Source organism: Pan troglodytes, chromosome 19, assembly GCF_028858775.2.
Source record: "Pan troglodytes isolate AG18354 chromosome 19, NHGRI_mPanTro3-v2.0_pri, whole genome shotgun sequence".
Classification (NCBI taxonomy): Eukaryota; Metazoa; Chordata; class Mammalia; order Primates; family Hominidae; genus Pan; species Pan troglodytes.
This window is the reverse complement of record NC_072417.2, coordinates 25,791,901-25,811,766: the sequence shown is the minus strand read 5'-3', so window position 1 is coordinate 25,811,766 and position 19,866 is coordinate 25,791,901. Positions and strand designations below refer to the sequence as shown.

General features: G+C 44.5%; 1 protein-coding gene across 15 annotated transcripts in view; it reads right to left on the bottom strand.

Moving 5' to 3' along the window:
- STAT3 (signal transducer and activator of transcription 3) overlaps positions 1 to 19,866 on the bottom strand; it is a 74,747-nt gene that overhangs the window by 19,893 nt on the left and 34,988 nt on the right. For 6 of the 15 annotated variants that reach the window (XR_010152863.1, XR_010152864.1, XM_009432157.5 and 3 more), the window contains exons 2-10: positions 14,515 to 14,646; positions 12,695 to 12,839; positions 11,688 to 11,786; positions 5,466 to 5,561; positions 4,878 to 4,959; positions 4,570 to 4,664; positions 4,242 to 4,393; positions 695 to 853; positions 477 to 569 (exon numbers count right to left, since the gene is read on the bottom strand). Coding sequence is in view for 12 of the 15 variants with exons in the window: in XM_009432157.5 (XP_009430432.3) it covers positions 477 to 569; positions 695 to 853; positions 4,242 to 4,393; positions 4,570 to 4,664; positions 4,878 to 4,959; positions 5,466 to 5,561; positions 11,688 to 11,786; positions 12,695 to 12,839; positions 14,515 to 14,646 (1,053 nt within the window). In the remaining 3 variants the exon portion in view is untranslated. Of the gene's footprint in view, positions 1 to 476; positions 570 to 694; positions 854 to 4,241; positions 4,394 to 4,569; positions 4,665 to 4,877; positions 4,960 to 5,465; positions 5,562 to 11,687; positions 11,787 to 12,694; positions 12,840 to 14,514; positions 14,666 to 19,866 lie in introns of all 15 variants that reach the window. The other 9 variants (XR_010152865.1, XM_001165480.8, XM_063798569.1 and 6 more) reach the window with 2 other exon arrangements.

Genomic DNA, 19,866 nt, shown 5'->3' with positions numbered 1-19,866 from the left:
GAGGAGGGAAATTTCGCTGCAGAAGGTCAAAACCCCAGCACACCTGTTCTGACTTGAGTGTGAAAGTAACACCTCACCCTACAGGCCCACCACCCACCTGCCCTGGGGCCTCTCAGCTTCCCCATCACTAAGCCTTACTCTTTCCCTTAAAATCCACAGGGAAGAGTAGCCTCAAAGAACAGAAAATAGATGACATTATTTTGTCCCTTGGGCAGAAGGAGAAGCTGTGGCCTGAGACTCCAGGTCTACAATCACAGGAATATGCCCAGGTACCTTCAAAAAGATGACTGCTCTTTTGCTTTTGACATCAGAATCAGAGAGCAAGCAGATAGTATGGCAACAAATTTCAACCCCGCAACAGTGTACTGCCTGTGACACCACACCTGGAAAGAACGACCCTGGCCACCAACTCTACCCTCGCCCTAACAGTGTCCCTTAGTAAAATCTCTACTGGAAATGGAAGTGGCATGGCCTACCTGACTTTAGTAGTGAACTGGACGCCGGTCTTGATGACGAGGGGCCGGTCAGGATGCATGGGCATGCAGGGCTGCCGCTCCACCACAAAGGCACTGAGGAAAGAGAAGATGGGCTCACGCGCCACGGCCATGACCAGAAGTCAGCCCGCCTCTCACTCTACCACGTGAGTCTTTAGGTATTTTTTAGATGAGGGAAAGGGACAAGGATGCTAAGTTACCTTTTCATTAAGTTTCTAAACAGCTCCACGATTCTCTCCTCCAGCATCGGCCGGTGCTGTACAATGGGGTCCCCTTTGTAGGAAACTTTTTGCTGCAACTCCTCCAGTTTCTTAATTTGTTGACGAGTCTGAAGTTGAGATTCTGCTAATGACGTTATCCTGCCAATAAATTAAGAAAGATGCTAATTACCAAAGTGAATGTATACAGGTGAGATGGAGAAGGGGAAGGAAATACTGAAGACATGGAGACCACTACAATAAGAACAAGGAATTTTTTTATCGTGGTGAAATATATATAGCATGAAATTTACAATTTTTCATCTTAAGTTTACAGTTCAGTGACATTAAGAAAAGAGGAATTTTTCACCATGTTGGGTGGATGCTGAAAAAATAAATAAAAAAAGAAAATTATTTATTTATTTATTTATTTTTTGAGCTGGAGTGCAGTGGTGCAATCTCGGCTTACTGCAACCTCCATTTCCCGGGTTCAAGTGATTCTCCTGCCTGAGCCTCCTGAGAGATTACAGATGTAAGCCACTGCGCCTGGCCTTTTTTTTTTTTTTTTTTTTTTTGAGATAGAGTCTTACTCTGTTGCCCAGGCTGGAGTGCAGTGGCACAGTCTCAACTCACTGCAACCTCCGCCTCCCAGGTTCAAGTGATTCTCCTGCCTCAGCCTCCCAAGTAGCTGGGATTACAGGCACCCACCACCACTCCCGGATAATTTTTGCATTTTTAGTAGAGATGAGATTTTGCCTTGTTGGCCAGGCTGGTCTTGAACTCCTGACCTCAGGTGATCCATCTGCCTCGACCTCCCGAAGTACTGGGATTACAGGTGTGAGCCACCATGCCTGGCCAGAAAATAATTTATTTTACCTTTTATTACTAGTCCCTTCCTAAAATCTCAAATTTCTAAGAGGGGGCTGGGCACACAAGAAGTATTAAAATTTATACCACTAGGAGGCATTGATGGAGTTATCACTGGAAAATGACAAGCATCTGAGCCCAGATATGCAGAACACGAAATATGGAATTTAGCACTTATTTTACTCATCCTAACTTGTCTATGAACATAAAGACTCAGAAAAAGAGATTAGACAGCTCCCAAAGATGGGTTTGAGCCAGCTCTGTCACACACTATCTGTGCAAGCTTTGCCAGGCCCTTCACCATCATGGGCCTTAGCATCCGCTTGCATGAAGAGAAGGGCTTGAACTACATGAGCCCTTTCTTTTCTTTCTTTCTTTTTTTTTTTGAGACAGGGTCCCACTCTGTGGCCTAGTGCAGTGCAATGGCATGATCATAGCTCACTGCCTCCTCCAACTCCTGGACATGAGTGATCCTCCTACCTCAGCTTCCTGAGTAGCTAGAACTACAGGTGTGTGCCACCATGCCTGTTTAGTTTAGTTTAGTTTTTTGAGATGGAGTCTCACTCTGTCACCCAGGCTGAAGTGTAATGGCACATGTCTAGTTTTTTAAATTTTTGTAGGGATGGGATCTCACTTTGTTGCCCAGGCTGGTCTCAAACTCCTGGGTTCAAGTGATCCTCGCGACTCTGCCTCCCAAAGCATTGGGATTTACAGGCGTGAGCCACAACACCCAATCCCCATAAGCCTTTTCAATGTCAGCCTTCAACTGATCAAAAGACATGACATTATGTTTCAAAATATTGATAACATGCACAAGGAATAAGTGAATAGAGAGGGAGAAAAAGCTCATTAAATCTATCTCCAGGAATAGAGATATTAGGCCAGGTGCAGTGGCTGACACCTGTAATCCCAAAAATTTGAGAGGCCGAGGCAGGTCGATCTACTAAAATACAAAAAAATAGCCAGGCATGGTGGCATGGGCCTGTAATCCCAGCTACTTGGAAGGTTGTGGCTAAGAATCGCTTGAACCTGGGAGGAGGAGGTTGCAGTAAGCCAAGATCATGCCACTGCACTCTAACCTGGGTGACAGAGTGAGACTGTGTCTCAAAAAAATTAAAAAAAGAGAGAAGTTAGCATCATTCCATCATTCTTTGATGGTTTATCACTAGTGTAACAAAGACCAAAAGACCAGAAAGACAGAAAGTGAAAGGAGAGGGAGGGGGACCGCTGCAGGGATTTCTGAACTCCTGAGCTCTTTTCTGGCACTTCTATCCTCCCATTCCCAGAACTTAAGCTTCTTCGTTCCCTGGTCAGGAAGCATTTAAAACTGCTTTCAGTAAATTAACAACACTCAGGGTTAGTGAGGATATGAATAGACAGGCATTCTCATGTAGAGTTGCCCTAAATTTCCAGTGCAGGCTCTGTATCTCAAGTTTCTCCTAAGGCAAGCTGGTGCAACATGCTCACTATAGGGCCTTGCACAGGAAGGGTTGCAGTAAGATATGCTGGATGAAGGTAAAAGTGCAAATTACAGAAAAGCATATAAAGGAAGATCCTGGGCTGGGCACGGCAGCTCACATCTATAATTCCAGAGCTTTTGAGAGGCCGAAGTGGGATGATCCCTTGAGCCCAGGAATTTGAGACCAGCCCAGACAACAAAGTAAGACCCTGTCTCTATAAAAAATTTAAAAATTAGCCAGGTGTGGTGGTGCATGCCTGTAGTCCCAGCTACTGAGAAGGCTAAGGTGGGAAGACTGCCTGAGCCCAGGAGGTCAAGGCTCCAGTGAGCCATGACTGCATAACTGTACTCTAGACTGGGTAACACAGTGAGACCCTGACTCCAAAAAAAGAAAAAAAAATGATCCTAATATAAACTGTATAAATTTCTATCTTTATGTGTATATACATAATGTGTATATACATAATGACAGATGTCTAGATTGAGCATCAACTAAAATTTTAACTACTAACTAGTACTGCTGATGATTTCATTTAAAAATTTTTTCTTCTCTTGATTAATTTTCTGTATTTGAATTTTTTCCCTTAAAAAGGGCATGTGTCATTTTAGATTACTAAAATAACTAAAATTAAAAGGTTTGTCTATCTGTTAAATACAGTTAAACCAAAAGCCTTAATTGAATTATTAAGTAAAATATACTTAAAATATAATAATATAAATACATTTTTTAAAACAAAGTTTCTCCAAATAAAGTAAAAACTTTATTTTATTTTTATTTTTTTGAGATGGAGTCTCACTCTGTCTCCCAGGCTGGTTGGTGTGCGGTAGTAAGATCTCCGCTCACTGCAACTTCCATATCCCAGGTTCAAGTGATTCTCCTGCCTCAGCCGCCCAGAGTAGCTGGGACTACAGGTGCGCACCACCACGCCCGGCTAATTTTTTTATGTTTTTAGTAGAGATGTGTTTTCACCATGTTGGCCAGGCTGGTCTCAAACTCCTAACCTCAAGTGATCCGCCCATCTTGGTCTCCCAAAGTGCTGGGATTACAGGTGTGAGCCACAGCGCCTGGCCGAAATAAAGTAAAAACTTTAATTCTTGGGCTAAATTTGAATATGGAAAAGTCCCCACGTTGGAGATATAGTACCAATTCTGTGCGCCTGCAGTTAAGATCAGAATTCAATCTAGCTTTCGAGAAAGAAAGGAAAAGCTTCTTTCATCCTTTACCAGTTTTCTAGCCGATCTAGGCAGATGTTGGGCGGGCCTCCAATGCAGGCAATCTGTTGCCGCCTCTTCCAGTCAGCCAGCTCCTCGTCCGTGAGAGTTTTCTGCACGTACTCCATCGCTGACAAAAGCCCCGCCAGCTCACTCACGATGCTCTGGTTGGAAACCAAAACAAAGTCAGAAAACATTTCCTCAGACTGTCTCTAACCACATTCTTTAGTCAACTCCAGAGCAGGAACTTCTTAGAAACCAAGCAAGTTCTGCCACAAGACGCTGAAATCCCGCAAGTGAGCGAGACACATGGGGGAAGTGGTCCGACCTATGCCCTTACTCTCCGCATCTGGTCCAGCGCAGTGAGCATCTGTTCCAGCTGCTGCATCTTCTGCCTGGTCACTGACTGGTTGTTTCCATTCAGATCTTGCATGTCTGCGAAGGAAGAAAAAACTCCTTGACCTGAGGGAATACTCCTTGACCTGAGGGAATACTCCTGTCCTTAATGACCAGGCTCCTTTGAGGACCCGTAACTCCCTTGCGCCCCGCCAGCCTTAAGATCTAAACAGAGTTAAGACAAATGAGTCTTTCAACTCAACAACACAAACTCACTTTCTAGAGATTTTAACATCTCTAATATTCACTTGCCTCCTTGACTCTTGAGGGTTTTATAGTTGAAATCAAAGTCATCCTGGAGATTCTCTACCACTTTCATTTTCTGTTCTAGATCCTGTTTAAAATAAGCAAACAAAAAAACAGAAGTAAAGAAAGATTTCCTTGGGAACAGAAAATATAAAGTTTCTGAGGAGAATTCAAATGAAGCCAAAACCTCAAAAAAGATACATGCAGGACCTGCAGGCAGTATCCCTAAGAGAAGGCTCCCTGTTGGCCAGGCGCAGTGGCTCACGCCTGTAATGCCAGCACTTTGAGAGGCTGAGTTGGGAGGATCACTTGAGCCCAGGAGTTCATGATCAGCCTGGACAACACAGGGAGACCCCCATCTCTACAAATTTTTTTTTTTAAATTAGCTGGGCGTGGTGGTGCATGCCTGTGGTCCCGGCTACTTGGGAGGATGAGGTAGGAGGATCGCTTGGGCCTGAGAGGTCGAGGCTGCAGTGAGCTGTGATCATGCCACTGCAGCCCAGCCTGAGTGGCAGAGCAAGACCCTGTCTCAAAAAAAAAAAAAAAAAAAAAATTAATGAAAGCTCCCTGCCCGAGGCTTGTAACTTGCATCACCTGCACTCTCTTCCGGACATCCTGAAGGTGCTGCTCCAGCATCTGCTGCTTCTCCGTCACCACAGCTGCTGTGGGGTGGTTGGCCTGGCCCCCTTGCTGCCAAAAAGGAGGTCAATGCACATGTGAACACAGAACTATGGGGAGAGGAATACCTCTACCCAGCTTCCATCCCACCCTAACTACCCTTCTTGTTTGGCTTGAGACGCTGCTGCCATCACAAGAGGAAGGGAAACAGAGGCAGTGGTGCTGTCACTACACAGGTGACACTACACAGGTCATATCATAAACCCCCTTTATGGCACTAAGAGACCACATGTTCAGCTAAGACATGGTCTATGCCTTCAAAAAGCTCATGGGCAAGTATGTCAAAAAATTCAAAACAATTTATGACAGCAGATGTTGGATGTCTACTTAAACGTGGTGTCCAGTATATTTCTGAGGGATAATAAAAAAAAAGTCCTGCCCTAGGGATGAAATTCCATATTAAAAGATATTATCTTGGGGAGAAGGGGAGGCTGGTACCTTGGAAAATGTCAAATAGCACATGGAAAAAGAAAAAGAAGAAAGAAGGCTGGATGTAGCAGCTCACACCTATAATATCAGCACTTGGGAAGGCTGAAGTGGGAGGACTGCTTGAGGCCAGGAGTTCAAAACTAGCCTAGTCAACATAGTGAGGCCCCACCTCGAATGAATAAATGAATGAATTAATTAAAGAAATAACAAAAAATAAATAGCATATGAAACTTAAAAATTACAGGTTCGTGCCAGGTGCGGTGGCTGATGCCTGTAATCCCAGCACTTTGGGAGGCCAAGGTGGGCAGATTACCTGAGGTCAGGAGTTTGAGACCAGCCTGACCGACACGGAGAAACCCATCTCTACTAAAAATACAAAGTTAGCTGAGCTTGGTGGTGCATGCCTGTAATCCCAGCTACTCGGGAGGCTGAGGAAGGAGAATCGCCTGAACCCGGGAGGTGGAGGTTGTGGTGAGCCAAGACTGTGCCATGCACTCCAGCCTGAGCAACAAAAGTGAAACTCCATCTCAAAAAAAAAAAAAAAAAAATTACAGGCTTGGGCTAGGCGTGGTAGCTCCCACCTATAATCCTAGCACTTTGGGAAACCAAGGCAGGAGGATCACTTGAGGCTGGGAGTTTGAGACCGGCCCAGGGAACATAGAAAGAGACCTCATCTCAACGAAAAAAAAATATATATATATATTTTTTTAACTAGCTGGGCGTGGTGGCATATACCTGTAGTTCTAGCTACTTGGGAGGCTGAGGTGGGAGGATCATTTAAGTCCAGAAGTTTGAGGCCACACTACAGCCAGTTTTATGGGCAACCATTCTCTTCCTTTCCCATGGTCCCTATCCAAGCCCACAGAATACAAGCTTCTTAGAAGTTTTGGGAAGGTGACCCATGCCCCTACTTCTTCCCACAGTGACAGTGACTCATCTGATTGGTAAGATGGAGAGAAAGACTCTGTGTACACACAGATCTTCAAAGAACCCAGCACCTAAGCTGGTGCCTCCCTCCTCTCACTCTTGCCTTCCTAGGGCCCACCACAAGCAAGAGCAGCAGCCTGGTTTCTAGAAGCAGGTCTAGAGGCCTATCCCTCTGCCTTGTTGGTCTATGGCAGCTGAAGCTCCATATGGATGGCTGGGGTGGGGTGGGGGTGCTGCTCTGCACATCCAGTCTCTCTACCCCAAGATCTAACTCAGGGCGCAGGCATTGGAAAGCCCCTATGGTTACCAGCTCAAGCCACACTTTCCATTCTAGTTTTACCAACAATACAGCTGATGTTTTAACCTTCATTCCTTTCTCATTCCTATTTCTCAAGCAAGACTACACTTAAAGGGAGAAAACATGATTAACGATCACCCACAGAAACCCACCTCTAATACCTTCGTAAAAAACTTTATTGGCTCCCCACTGCTTCCAGCTATAAACATCTCAGGCCAACACAGAAAGCTGTTTCACACAATTGATAACTTCAACTTTCCCTCCCTGTGCCTCGGTCACCCCAGACTCCCCACTCTTCCCTGCATGCAGTGTGTTTCCACACTCTCTTCCCACCCGCTATCCACTCAGCATGGCCTGGGCTTCAGCCCAAACACACCTGAACTCACTCACCTTCAAATTCAGTTCAAATGTTTCTTTTCCTGAGAAATCTTATTCAACTTCCTTAGACAAAATGACACACATCCTTTTCTGTGTTTTTCTCACTTTGAGTGTTTGTGTACTTATAATCCCAACTAGCCTGACAGCCCTTGGTAGCAGGGATTACATCCACTCTTCTATCTTTAACCCATTCTAGACACTTAAGAGCATGCCAGGTATTGTAAACAGAAAAAATAGCAGTGAGGCCTGGGTTGAGGCCACAAATAACCAACTTATAGCTTTATATCAGGGGTTGCAAACTTTTTCTCTAAGGGACAGAGGGTAAATATTTTTGGTTTCCTGGGTCATACAGTCCCTGCCACAAATAGCCCTGCCACTGCAGCACCAAAGCAGCCACAGATAATGCATAAATAAATGAGTGTGGCTGGGTTCCGAAAAAACCTCATTTACAAAAACAAGCAGCAGGCTGGATTTGGGCCACGCTCACAGTTTGCAGACCCCTAATCCATACGATTGAAAACATCCTTGGGATAACTTTGGCTTTCCTACCTCCCATGGTAAGTTGGAGCCTCTATCCAAATTGACTTAAACCACTTATTTTTATCTTGTGGAGCAGAATAAAATACAAAGGTTTTCCACAGCAGAAAATCCTAGTGCTGCCTGGGCAAATGCCTGTGTGCTAACCTCTTGGGCTACAGGGCACTGCACAGTAAGTGTTACCTACCACCTCGCTCACACCTGAGCATATCAGTTTTCTGCTTAAAATTCCTCACTAGGGCCGGACACAGTGGCTTATGCCTGTAATCCCAGCACTTTGGGAGGCCAAGGTGGACGGATCACCTGAGGTCAGGAGTTTGAGACCAGCCTGGCCAACATGGTGAAACCCTGTCTCACTAAAAATACAAAAAATTAGCCCAGTGTGGTGGCTCATGCCTGTAATCCCAGCTACTTGGGAAGCTGAGACATGAGAATCGCTTGAACCTGAGAGGCAGAGGTTGCAGTGGGCCGAAATCACGTCACTGCACTCCGGCCTGGGTGACAGAGTGAGACTCTGTCTCAAAAGAAAAAAAAAAATTCTTCACTGGGTCCCCATTTCCTACAGTAATGGTGAGGGTGATGATAGTGATGTCAGCAGCAGCAGAAAGCAGTTAAATTATTTTGCATTTATGTGTCAGATACTGTTCTAAGCATTTTACATGTATGAATTAATTCTATGAAGAAGGTATTGTTATCACTCCCATTGGAGGAACAGAGAGAGTAAAAATTGTTTACTTAAGGTTACAGAGCAAGTGGCAGGGCTGCGGGTTCAAACCGAAGCAGTTGGCCCCTTGTGGTAAACTGCTCTTCCAGGGCCCCACTGTTAAGCATGACTAATTAAAACATCATGTGGCCTTGACTAGCTTGTCTTCCCCGACCCAATCAGATGCTGAACTTTCTACACTTCTCCCAAGAATACACGTTTCTGTTTCTGTCTTTGAACATGATCTTCTTTCTGCCTGGAGAGCTCTTTCTCATCAGTTGATGAGCCCAGGAGTTCAACACCAGCCTGGGAAACATGGCAAGAGCCCATCTCTACCAAAAAAAAAAAATTAGCTGGGCATGGTGGCATGTGCCTGTAGTCCCAGCTACTCATAAGGCTGAGGCAGGAGGATCGCTAGGGCCCAGGTGGTTGAGGCTGCCCTGAGCTGTGATCACACCACTGCACTCCAGCCTGGGTGACAGAGTGAGACTGTCTCAAAAAAAAAAAAAAAAAACAAAGGTTACAAAGGTAAATTTGAAATGTAATGTTATGTGTATTTCACCACAATTTTTTAAAAAGCAGGGGGTCACGGAGAAAAAGAAAAAATGTCCCTGATTATAGGATATTAAAGACGGTAAAACCCCTCACAGAAAGTAAAAAAGTCTCCTATGACCGACTACTTTAATGATTTAGTATATATGTTTCCAGATATTTTCCCATACATACCAATAGTATATGCAAATTGCATACATTTAGTTTTACTACTATGAATCAGATCTTTCTTTTTTTTTTTTTTTTTTTTCGGACGGAGTCTCGCTCTGTCACCCAGGAGTGCAGTGGCGCAATCTTGGTTCACTACAACCTCCGCCTCCCAGGTTCAAGCGATTCTCCTGCCTCAGCTTCCCGAGTAGCTGGGACTACAGGCGCGTACTACCACACCCAGCTAATTTTTGTATTTTTAGTAGAGATGGGGTTTCATCATGTTGGCCAGGATGGTCTCAATCTCTTGACCTCATGATCTGCCCACCTTGGCCTCCCAAAGTGCTTGGATTACCTGGCCCAGATCTTTACTTTCATTACATCTTCTAACAGGTTACTGCTGCTACTGATTAGGGAAACTGCAGATTCTAAAAATATTTATCTTGTATACAATGGCCTTTCTAAACCTTGCTAGTTCCAATTGTTATTGTTAGTTTTGTTTCTCTTGGATCTTCGAGGAAGACCTATCTATCTGTAAATAATAAGAGTTCTGTCCCTTGCTTTCCAATATTTGTACCCTCATTTCTTTTTCTTTTTGCATAGGCTGGATCCCTCAGAAAAGTATCAATGGTAAAAGACATCCTTATCTTTTGCTGTTTTTACTGAGAATAGTGTTTCACCACTGTGCATCATGCTCCCTTTGGTTTCTGATAAATATTCTTTCTTGTGTTTAGAAAGATCCTTAATTAAGCCGGGTGCGGTTGCTCACGCCTGTAATCCCAGCACTTTGGGAGGCCGAGGCGGGCGGATCACGAGGTCAAGAGATCGAGACTATCCTGGCTAACACAGTGAAACCCCATCTCTACTAAAAACACAAAAAATTAGCTGGGTGTGGTGGCGCGTGCCTGTAGTCCCAGCTACTTGGGAGGCTGAGGCAGGGGAATAGCTTGAACCTGGGAGGCAGAAGTTGCAGTGAGCTGAGATCACGCCACTGCACTCCAGCCTGGCAACAGAGCAAGACTCTGTCTCAAAAAAAAAAAAAAGGCTGGGCGTGGTGGCTCATGCCTATAATCCCAGCACTTTGGGAGGCTGCGGCCGGTGGATCATGAAGTCAGGAGATCAAGACCATCCTGCCTAACAAGGTGAAACCCCATCTCTACTAAAAAAAATACAAAAAATTAGCCGGGCTTGGTGGCACACACCTGTAGTCCCAGCTAGTCGGGAGGCTGAGGCAAGAGAATCGCTTGAACCTGGGAGGCGGAGGTTGCAGTGAGCTAAGATGGCACCACTGCACTCCAGCCTGGACGACAGAGAGAGACTCTGTCTCAAAAAAAAAAAAAAAGAGAGATGAGGTCTCGCTACATTGCCCCAGCTGGTCTCGAACTCCTGAGGCTCAGGCAATCTGCCCGTCTCAGCCTCCCAAAGTGCTGGGATTACAGGCGTGAGCTACTACACCTGGCTGTTTTTTAGGTTTTGATATGAGGATTTTTCCAGCCTCATAAAATAAGCTGAAAACATCCCTTGTTTTCCTATACTTTGGAAAAGTTTGAATGATATTGGAATAATCTGTACTATGAAAGTTTGTCAGAACAGGCCGGGCACAGTGGCTCACGCCTGTAATCCCAGCACTGTGGGAGGCTGAGGCGGGCGGATCACCTGAGGTCAGGAGCTCGAGACCAGCCTGACCAACATGAAGAAACCCCGTCTCTACTAAAAATACAAAATTAGCTGGGTGTGGTGGCACACGCCTATAATCCCAGCTACTCTTGAGGCTGAGGCAGGAGAATCACTTGAACCCTGGAGGTGGAGGTTGCAGTGAGCCAAGATCGCGCCAATGCACTCTAGCCTGGGTAACAAGAGCAAAACTCTGTCTCAGAAAAAAAAAAAAAGAAAAAGAAAGAAAATTTGTCAGAACAAAACAAAACTTTTAAACCATTGGGTCTGTTGGATTCTTTTGGTGGAACTTTCTTTTTTTTAGAGTTTTTCAATGTATTTTGGGGGGTGGAACTTTCTTTTTTTTTAGAGTTTTTCAATGCATTTTTATGATTATTGATCTATTTCATTTCTTTTCCTTCGTTTTTAGTAGATCTAATAATTTATCTCATTATAAAGTTGTTTGATTTTCCATTCCTCCCAGACCAGGGATTTGTTTTGTCTCAGGTCTCACCTGGGCCGCAGTGGCTGCAGTCTGTAGAAGGCGTGATTCTTCCCACAGGCACCGGGCCACAATCCGGGCAATCTCCATTGGCTTCTCAAGATACCTGCTCTATAAGTAGGAGAGAAAGAGAATAAAAATCAGCAGCAGACCATGGAGATGTGGACTGAACTGTGGCACTTTAAAACTAATGTATTCATCAAGGAAAGCATTTATTCTAGGAAACAACGGAACAAAGGCTTCAGAGCCTGGGTGAAGGCTCTCTGTCGGGGGGGCGAAGGGGAGGTCGTTACTATTTCTGTAACAGAAGGCACATTAGCCTGAGTCTTTTTTTTTTTTTTTGAGACTGGCTCTCACTCTGTCTGCCAGGCTGGAGTGCAGTGGCGCAATCACGGCTTATTGCAGCTTCGACCTCCCAGGCTCAAACAATTTTCTCACCTCAGCCTTCTGAGTAGCTGGGACCACAGGTGCATGCCACCACAATCAGCTAGTTTTTAAAAAAAATTTCTGTAGAGATGGTGTCTTGTTATGTTGCCCAAGCTGGTCTCAAAACTCCCGGGCTCAAGCAATCCTCCCACCTCAACCTCCTAAGGTGTTGGGATTACAGGCGTGAGCCACCATGCCTGGCCTTGTCTGAGTCTTTACACAGTATACTATCCTGGTCTTGCAGGGAAGCTACTGACTTAGTCAAGAAGTATCCCATTACGGTCAAACATTTAACATGTAACAGTGAGAGTCATCTTCCTATCAGTGGACCGCGTTAACATGCTAACATGTATGATTAACATAACAATCACTTTATTACTTCAACTGTGACAAGAGAAGTGATTCTCAGGTAATGATGCTCACGGGTAAGTATACAGAGCTTTGAGAAAGGGCTAATTACTTCTCCTGTGATTGAAAATACAAGATAGATTCTCGTTACTTAGCCAAATGAGAAAAGAAATGCTTCCAGGAAAGAACACTAACACCCGACTCTGCGGGTCCTGTTTCTCCTTGTCCTCAGTTTCTCATCATACCTGAAGAAACTGCTTGATTCTTCGTAGATTGTGCTGATAGAGAACATTCGACTCTTGCAGGAAGCGGCTATACTGCTGGTCAATCTCTCCCAGGAGATTATGAAACACCAAAGTGGCATGTGATTCTTTGCTGGCCGCATATGCCCTAGGAAAAGGAAGAATGATAAAGAATGGCTCTGAAGCCGACGCATACACACAAACACAGAAATCACCATCAAGAAAGAGGAAAAAAACAAAAAAACAAAGCAAACCTGATGCTATAACCCATTCATCATGTTAGATTCTTCTTGCTCAGCAATAAAATGCCATCAATGTAATAATTATTAACAATTATTCCAGGCCAGGCACGGTGGCTCACGCCTGTAATCCCAGCACTTTGGGAGGCTGAGGCAGGCGGATCACCTGAGGTCAGGAGTTCCAGACCAACCTGGCCAACATGGTGAAACGCTGTCTCTACTAAAAATAAAAAATTAGCCAGGTGTGGTGGTGGGCACCTGTAATCCCAGCTACTTGGGAGGCTGAGGCAGGAGAATCGCTTGAATCCAAGAGGCAGAGGTGCAGTGAGCCGAGATTGCACCACTGCACTCCAGCCTGGGCTACAGCCAGACTCCGTTTCAAAAAAAAAAAAAACAAAACCACAAAACAAAAAAACAATTATTCCAGATATTATTACCCACTCTCATAATCTGTTGTATTTGTAAAATATTTGAGCAAAGTAGACAGATATGCTGTTTTGCTTTAAACCCTCAATTAACTCTGGTCAGATTTATTAGTACAAATAAGTAATCCCAGGCTGGGATGGCCTATCTCCAACATCTGTGAATCACCTCCTGGCCCTTCACCAAATCAGAGTATGCATTCTGGAAAAACCAGGTCATATTAACACTGGCCTGAATTAAACCAAAATCAGTAGTGAGCCTGAGCATATTAAAGTGAAGAAAATAGTTGCTGGACATCTGTGCCATTATCTGCTCTATGAATGGAATCTATTTCCCTTATCCTGTGATCTAGTTTGGATCTACATCCCTGCCCAAATCTCATACTGAAATGTAACCCCCACTGTTTGAGGTGGGGCCTGGTGGAAGGTGACTGGATCATGGGGGTGGGTTTCTCATGAATGGTTTAATACCATCCCTGTTGATACTGTCCTCGAGACAGTGAGTTCTTGTGAGATCTGATAGTTTAAAAGTGTGTGGCACCTCCCCCTTGCTCTCTTGCTCTTGCTGTGGCCATGTGACCTGCCTGCTCCCTCTCTGCCTTCCGCCATGATTGGAAGCTTGCTGAGGCCTCCCCAGCAGCAGATGCTGCTATGCTTCCTATATAGCCTGCAGAACTATGAGCTGATTAAACCTCTTTTCTTATAAATTACCCAGTCTCAGGTATTTCTTTATAGCAAATTGAGAACAGACTAATACACCCCTGTGGCTCCTTCCTTTAACTAAAGGGGAATTACAAGTATCAACCCAAAGTTCTAGCTATGACAGAATTCACATTCAGAGAAAAAATATGTCTACCACATCACTGGATTATCAGAATATATAGAGGATCTGCCCAAGTAAATGAGGTCCAAATCAACCTTCAAGACATCCACCACCATACAGGCGGTTTCAATGTGTCAAAGACAGTTGCCCACATGCCCTTCTAATATAAAAAAGGCTTTACAAGACCAAAGGGTGCCACTGTATCTCCTGATCTCATTTCCCCCATCACCTGTACCCATACATTTTTTAATGGAACAGCAAAGCAGGACATTAAGAGTTCATGTCTCTTGACTCAAACTGAAACCTAACAATTTGGAGAATCACTTAAGAAGGACTTACCAATCTTGACTCTCAATCCAAGGGGCCAGAAACTGCCGCAGCTCCATTGGGAAGCTGTCACTGTAGAGCTGATGGAGCTGCTCCAGGTACCGTGTGTCAAGCTGCTGTAGCTGATTCCATTGGGCCATCCTGCTAAAATCAGGGGTCCCAACTGTAAACCAAAGTGTGCATATGGTCACCACAAGTCCCAGTAGGGGTAAACAATCTAGAAGTAGCCATTGCCCAACACAGGTGTCAGGTCTGTGACTAGGGATAAAGATGCTCTGGGGAGGACCCTGCTTCTTTCTCCCAGTTTATTTTATTTTTAAAAAATAGAGATGGGGTCTCTATTTTTTGCCTGTTGCCCAGGGTGGCCTTGAACTCCTGGACTCAAGTGATCCTCCCACCTTGGCCTCCCAAAGTGCTGAGATTACAGGCATAAGCCAACACACCCAGCCTGTTTCTCCCAGTTTAGAACAATACAAACACATTCACAATCCCCACCTTGGGATAATCACAGCTCCTTTTTATTATTTTTTGAAGACAGAGTCTTGCTCTGTGGCCCAGGCTAGAGTGCAATGGCATGATCATGGGCTCAAGAGATCCTCCCACCTCAGCCTCCCGAGGAGCTGGGACTATAGGCACACAACACCATGCCACACTCATTTTTTAAAAAATGTTTCGTGAGACAAACAAAACATGCCCAGGCTGGTCTTGAACTCCTGGGCTCAAGTCATCCTCCTGCCTCGGCTTCCCAAAGTGCTGGGATTACATATGTGAGCCACCCCATCTGGCCACACATCTCTTTTACACTGGGATGACAAGTGGCTATTATGCCAGGTTCTAGAATCCATTATCTACCAGAAGTGTGTGAAATTAAAAAATTACTTAACTCCCAGATTTCTATTCCCTTGTCTATAAAATAGAGATAATAATTCCCACTCCTCAGAGGTATTGAGATATTCCTACAGCATCCAGCTCAGTGCATGGCACATAACAGATGCCCAACAAATGTCGGTTCCTTTCTTTCTACTCCACAGCCCTTTTAGTTATACACAGTAAACCTGTACTGTGGCCAAAATGTAGAAATTGGATGTTTGGGGTTGGGGGACAGAGCGCTAATTCCAGGACTACAGGTTTAAAAGTATAAATGAGGATCCAGGAAGATCTGCCTGAGATTCTCCTACTCAACAAATAATAACTATTTTAAAAATTGCTTAGTCTGGGACAACAGAGAAGGAAAGAAAAATGCCAGGCATAAAAGTTGTCCCAGGTTCAGGAACATCCCAGTGAAATGCTCTGGTATGAGAAACCCAGCCAGCTAATTACCTGTAATCCTCTTTCTGAATAGCATGGGTCATGGAAATATCAATAGAGGCCAAGTTGTTTTAACAAGTTCTAAAATTAGGCCAGGCGCAGTGGCTTACGCCTGTAATCCCAGCACTTTGGGAGGCCAAGGCGGGCAGATCACCTGAGGTCGGGAGTTTGAGACCAGCCTGACCAACTTGGAGAAACCCTGTCTCTACTAAAAACACAAAATTAGCCAGGCGTGGTGGCACATGCCTGTAATTACAGCTACTCAAGAGGTTGAGGCAGGAGAATTGCTTGAACCTGGAAGGCAGAGGTTGAGGTGAGCTGAGATCGTGCCACTGCATTCCAGTCTGGGCAACTAGAGCAAAACTCTGTCTCCAAAAAAAAAAAAAAAAGAGAAGTTCTAAAAATAATTACAAGTCAGAGCCAAAGATGAAGGTATGTACAGACCAAGGTCCAATGAGATGGTTCTCTGGGATAGTGAGAACATTTAATGAGAGACTGAACACACGCAAACATACTAGAGTTCTTGATTCTCAGAGAAGGCACGAAGAAGCACCTAGTTAGCACTGGCTTTTTCATAAAAATGACTGAGCAAACTGGCAACAAAACCAGCAGGTCTTCTGTTCTCAAGGCAGCAAATGTAACGGAATGAAAGGTGCGATCGTGGAACCTCTAACTCCTGCAACCTCTAACTCCTGGGCTCAGGCAATCCTCCTACCTCAGCCTCCCAAGCAGCTGGGAGTACAGGCAGCATTGCTGCACCTGGCTAATTTTTTTAAAACAATTTTTGTAGAGATAGGGTCTTCACTGTGTTGCCCAGGCTGGTCTCGAACTCCTGGGCTTAAGCAATCCTCCTGCCTCGACCTCCCAAAGTGCTGGGATTACAGGCATAAGCTACCACGCCTGGCCTGGGATCAGGTTTTCTGACAGAACCTGAGAGGGCTGCACTTCTCCCTCCCTCTTTGGGGGACAGACTCAGAATACCCCTCTTGCTACTGTGAAGACGGCTGGTGGAGCTCTCAAGCATATATTCAGGGAAGTGCAGGTAGCACCTCCCAGCAGTCTTTACATTGAATAATTAATAATCTAAGGCAGCAGCATCCAACAGAAATAGAATACAGGCCACACATGCATTTTAAATTTTCTGGTAGCCATACTTAAAAAGTTAAAAGAGGCTGGGTGCAGTGGCTCACGCCTGTAATCCCAGAACTTTGGGAGGCCAAGGCGGGCGGATCATGAGGTCAGGAGATCGAGACCATCCTGGCCAATATGATGAAACCCCGTCTCTACTAAAAATACAAAAATTAGCTGGGTGTGGTGGCACATGCCTTTAATCCCAGCTACTAGGGAGGCTGAGGCAGAAGAATCGCTTGAACCCAGGAGGAGGAGGTTGCAGTGAGCCGAGGTCGTGCCACTGCACTCCAGCCTGATGACATAGCAAGACTCCGTCTCAAAAAAAAAAAAAAGAAACAGGTGAAATTAATTTTAATGTATTTTATTTCATTTAATATATCCAAAATGTTATTGCAACATATGATCATACAAAACATATTATTATTTATTTATTTATTCTTTGGAGACAGGCACTCTGTCACCCAGGCTGGAGTGCAGTGGCTCAATCACAGCTCACTGTAGCCTCAACTTCCCAGCTCAAATGATCCTCCCACCTCAGCCTCTCAAGTAACTGGGACTACAGATGCGCACCACATCTGGCTGATTATTTTTGTAGAGACGGGGTCCTACTGTGTTGCCCAGGCTGGTCTCAAACTCCTAGACTCATGCATCTCAGCCTCCCAATGTGCCAAGAGTATAGGCTTGAGCCACCGTGTCCAGCCCACAAAAACTATTAATGAGATACTTTACACTCTTTTTTTTTGCTACGAAGTTTTCTAAATCTCCTGTGTACTTTACATGTGCAGCACAGCTCCAAGGTATTTTCCCTCCTCATGTATCAAGGGCTTAAATTCCACTGGTGAAAAAGCTCAGTAAAGCAAATAGAGAGAATGTCAGAATAAGGTATTTGCCCCAATTAGGCCAATACGCTTCTATAAATTAACTAAATATTCCAACAATGTTATTTTGTTGTTGTTGTTTTTGAGATGGAATCGCCTAGGCTGGAGTGCAGTGGTGCAATCTCACCTCACTGCAACTTCAGTCTCCCGGGTTCAAGAGATTTTCCTGCCTCAGCCTCCCAAGTAGCTGGGATTATAGGCACGCACCACCATGCCCAGCTAATTTTTTTTTTTGTATTTTTTAGTAGACAGGGTTTTACCATGTTGCCTAGGCTGGTCTTGAACTCTTATCAGTTCAAGACCAGTCTGGCCAACACAGTGAGATCCTGCTTATAATTAATTAATTTAAAAATGTAGGCTGGGCACGGTGGCTCACACCTGTAATCCCAGAACTTTGGGAGGCCGAGGCAGGTGGATCACGAGGTCAGGAGTTCGAGACCAGCCTGGCCAACATAGTGAAACCCCGTCTCTACTAAAAATACAAAAATTAGCCGAGCATGGTGGTGGCCGTCTGTAATCCCAGCTACCCGGGAGGCTGAGGCAGGAGAATCACTTGAACCCAGGAGGTGGAGGTTGTAGTGAGCCGATATCGCACCACTGCACTCCAGCCTGGGCAATACAGCAAGACTCCCTCTCAAAAAAAAAAAAAAAAAAAGCAATGTTACTTGCCACCTTCCACCCTAAGATTCACCTGCCACAGGACAGATGCTGCCTGGGCAGTGGTACAGGTACACTAAGCACTAGCCAGAGTAAAAGCAGTGGCTGACGTGCATACTATATGCTGAAGCATTGTAACCATGGCATGTATTGATTGCCCTCTGTAAGAAATCAAAGGCCATTAGATCTCTCTTACAATATTTGCATTAGGGCCAAGTTAAAATCTGCCTCACATGGAGGTTGTAGTGAGCCAAGATTGTGCATCTACACTCCAGCCTGGGTGACAGAGTGAGACTCTGTCTCAAAAAAAAAAAAAAATCTGCCTCATAGACTAAAAGCATCATGACCTGACTTATGCTATGCAAGAACTGATGTGCATACAAAAAAATCTGCATAATATGCCAATTTATGTAGATTCTATTGCATACAAATTTACTGAAACTCTAAACCTACACAGTCCAGTATGGAGTCACTAGCCACATGTGGCTACTGAGCACTTGAAATGTGGCTGCTTCAAACTGAAATATGCTGTCAATATAAAATACACACTGGATTTTGAGGACTTAGTGAAAAACAAAAGAATGTAAAGTATCTTGTTCATGTTGAAATGATAATATTTTAGATATATTGGGTTAAATAAAATATATTATTAAAATTAACTTCACCCATTTCTTTTTACTTCTTTTAATATGGCTACTAGAAAACTTAACATTGGTAGGGCATGGTGGCTCATGCCTGTAATCCCAGCACTTAGGGAGGCCAAGGCATGTGGATCACCCGAGGTCAGGAGTTTGAGACCAGACTGGCCAACATGGCAAAGCTCCATCTCTACTAAAAATACAAAAATTAGCTGGGTGTGGTGGCACATGCCTGTAGTCCCAGCTACTCGGGAGGCTGAGGCAGGAGAATTGCTTGAACCCGGGAGGCGGAGGTTGCAGTGGGCCGAGATCGTGCCACTGCACTCCAGCCTGGGCAACAGAGTGAGACTGCATATCAAAAAAAAAAAAGAAAGAAAGAAAGAAGAGAAAAGAAAACAAAAAGAAACTAAAAGAAAACTTAACATTACATATGTGACTTGGATCTTATTTTTATTGAACACTGCTACTCTAGACAATGTAGCCAAAAAGCGGTGGTTCTCCTAAAAAAAAAATGATTTAAAAAAAGAACCAACTGCTTTTTGTAATAAACTCCAGTGTTTAAAATTAATTTTAAAAACAGACTTTATTTTTTGAGACAGGGTCTCTCTCTGTCACCCAGGCTGGAGTGCAATGGCAAATATAGATCACTGTAACCTCCAACTCCTGGGCTCAAGCAATCCTCCTAACTCAGGGACCTGAGTAGCTGGGACTAAGGGCACAAGCCACAATGTTCAGCTAATTTTTTGTAGTTT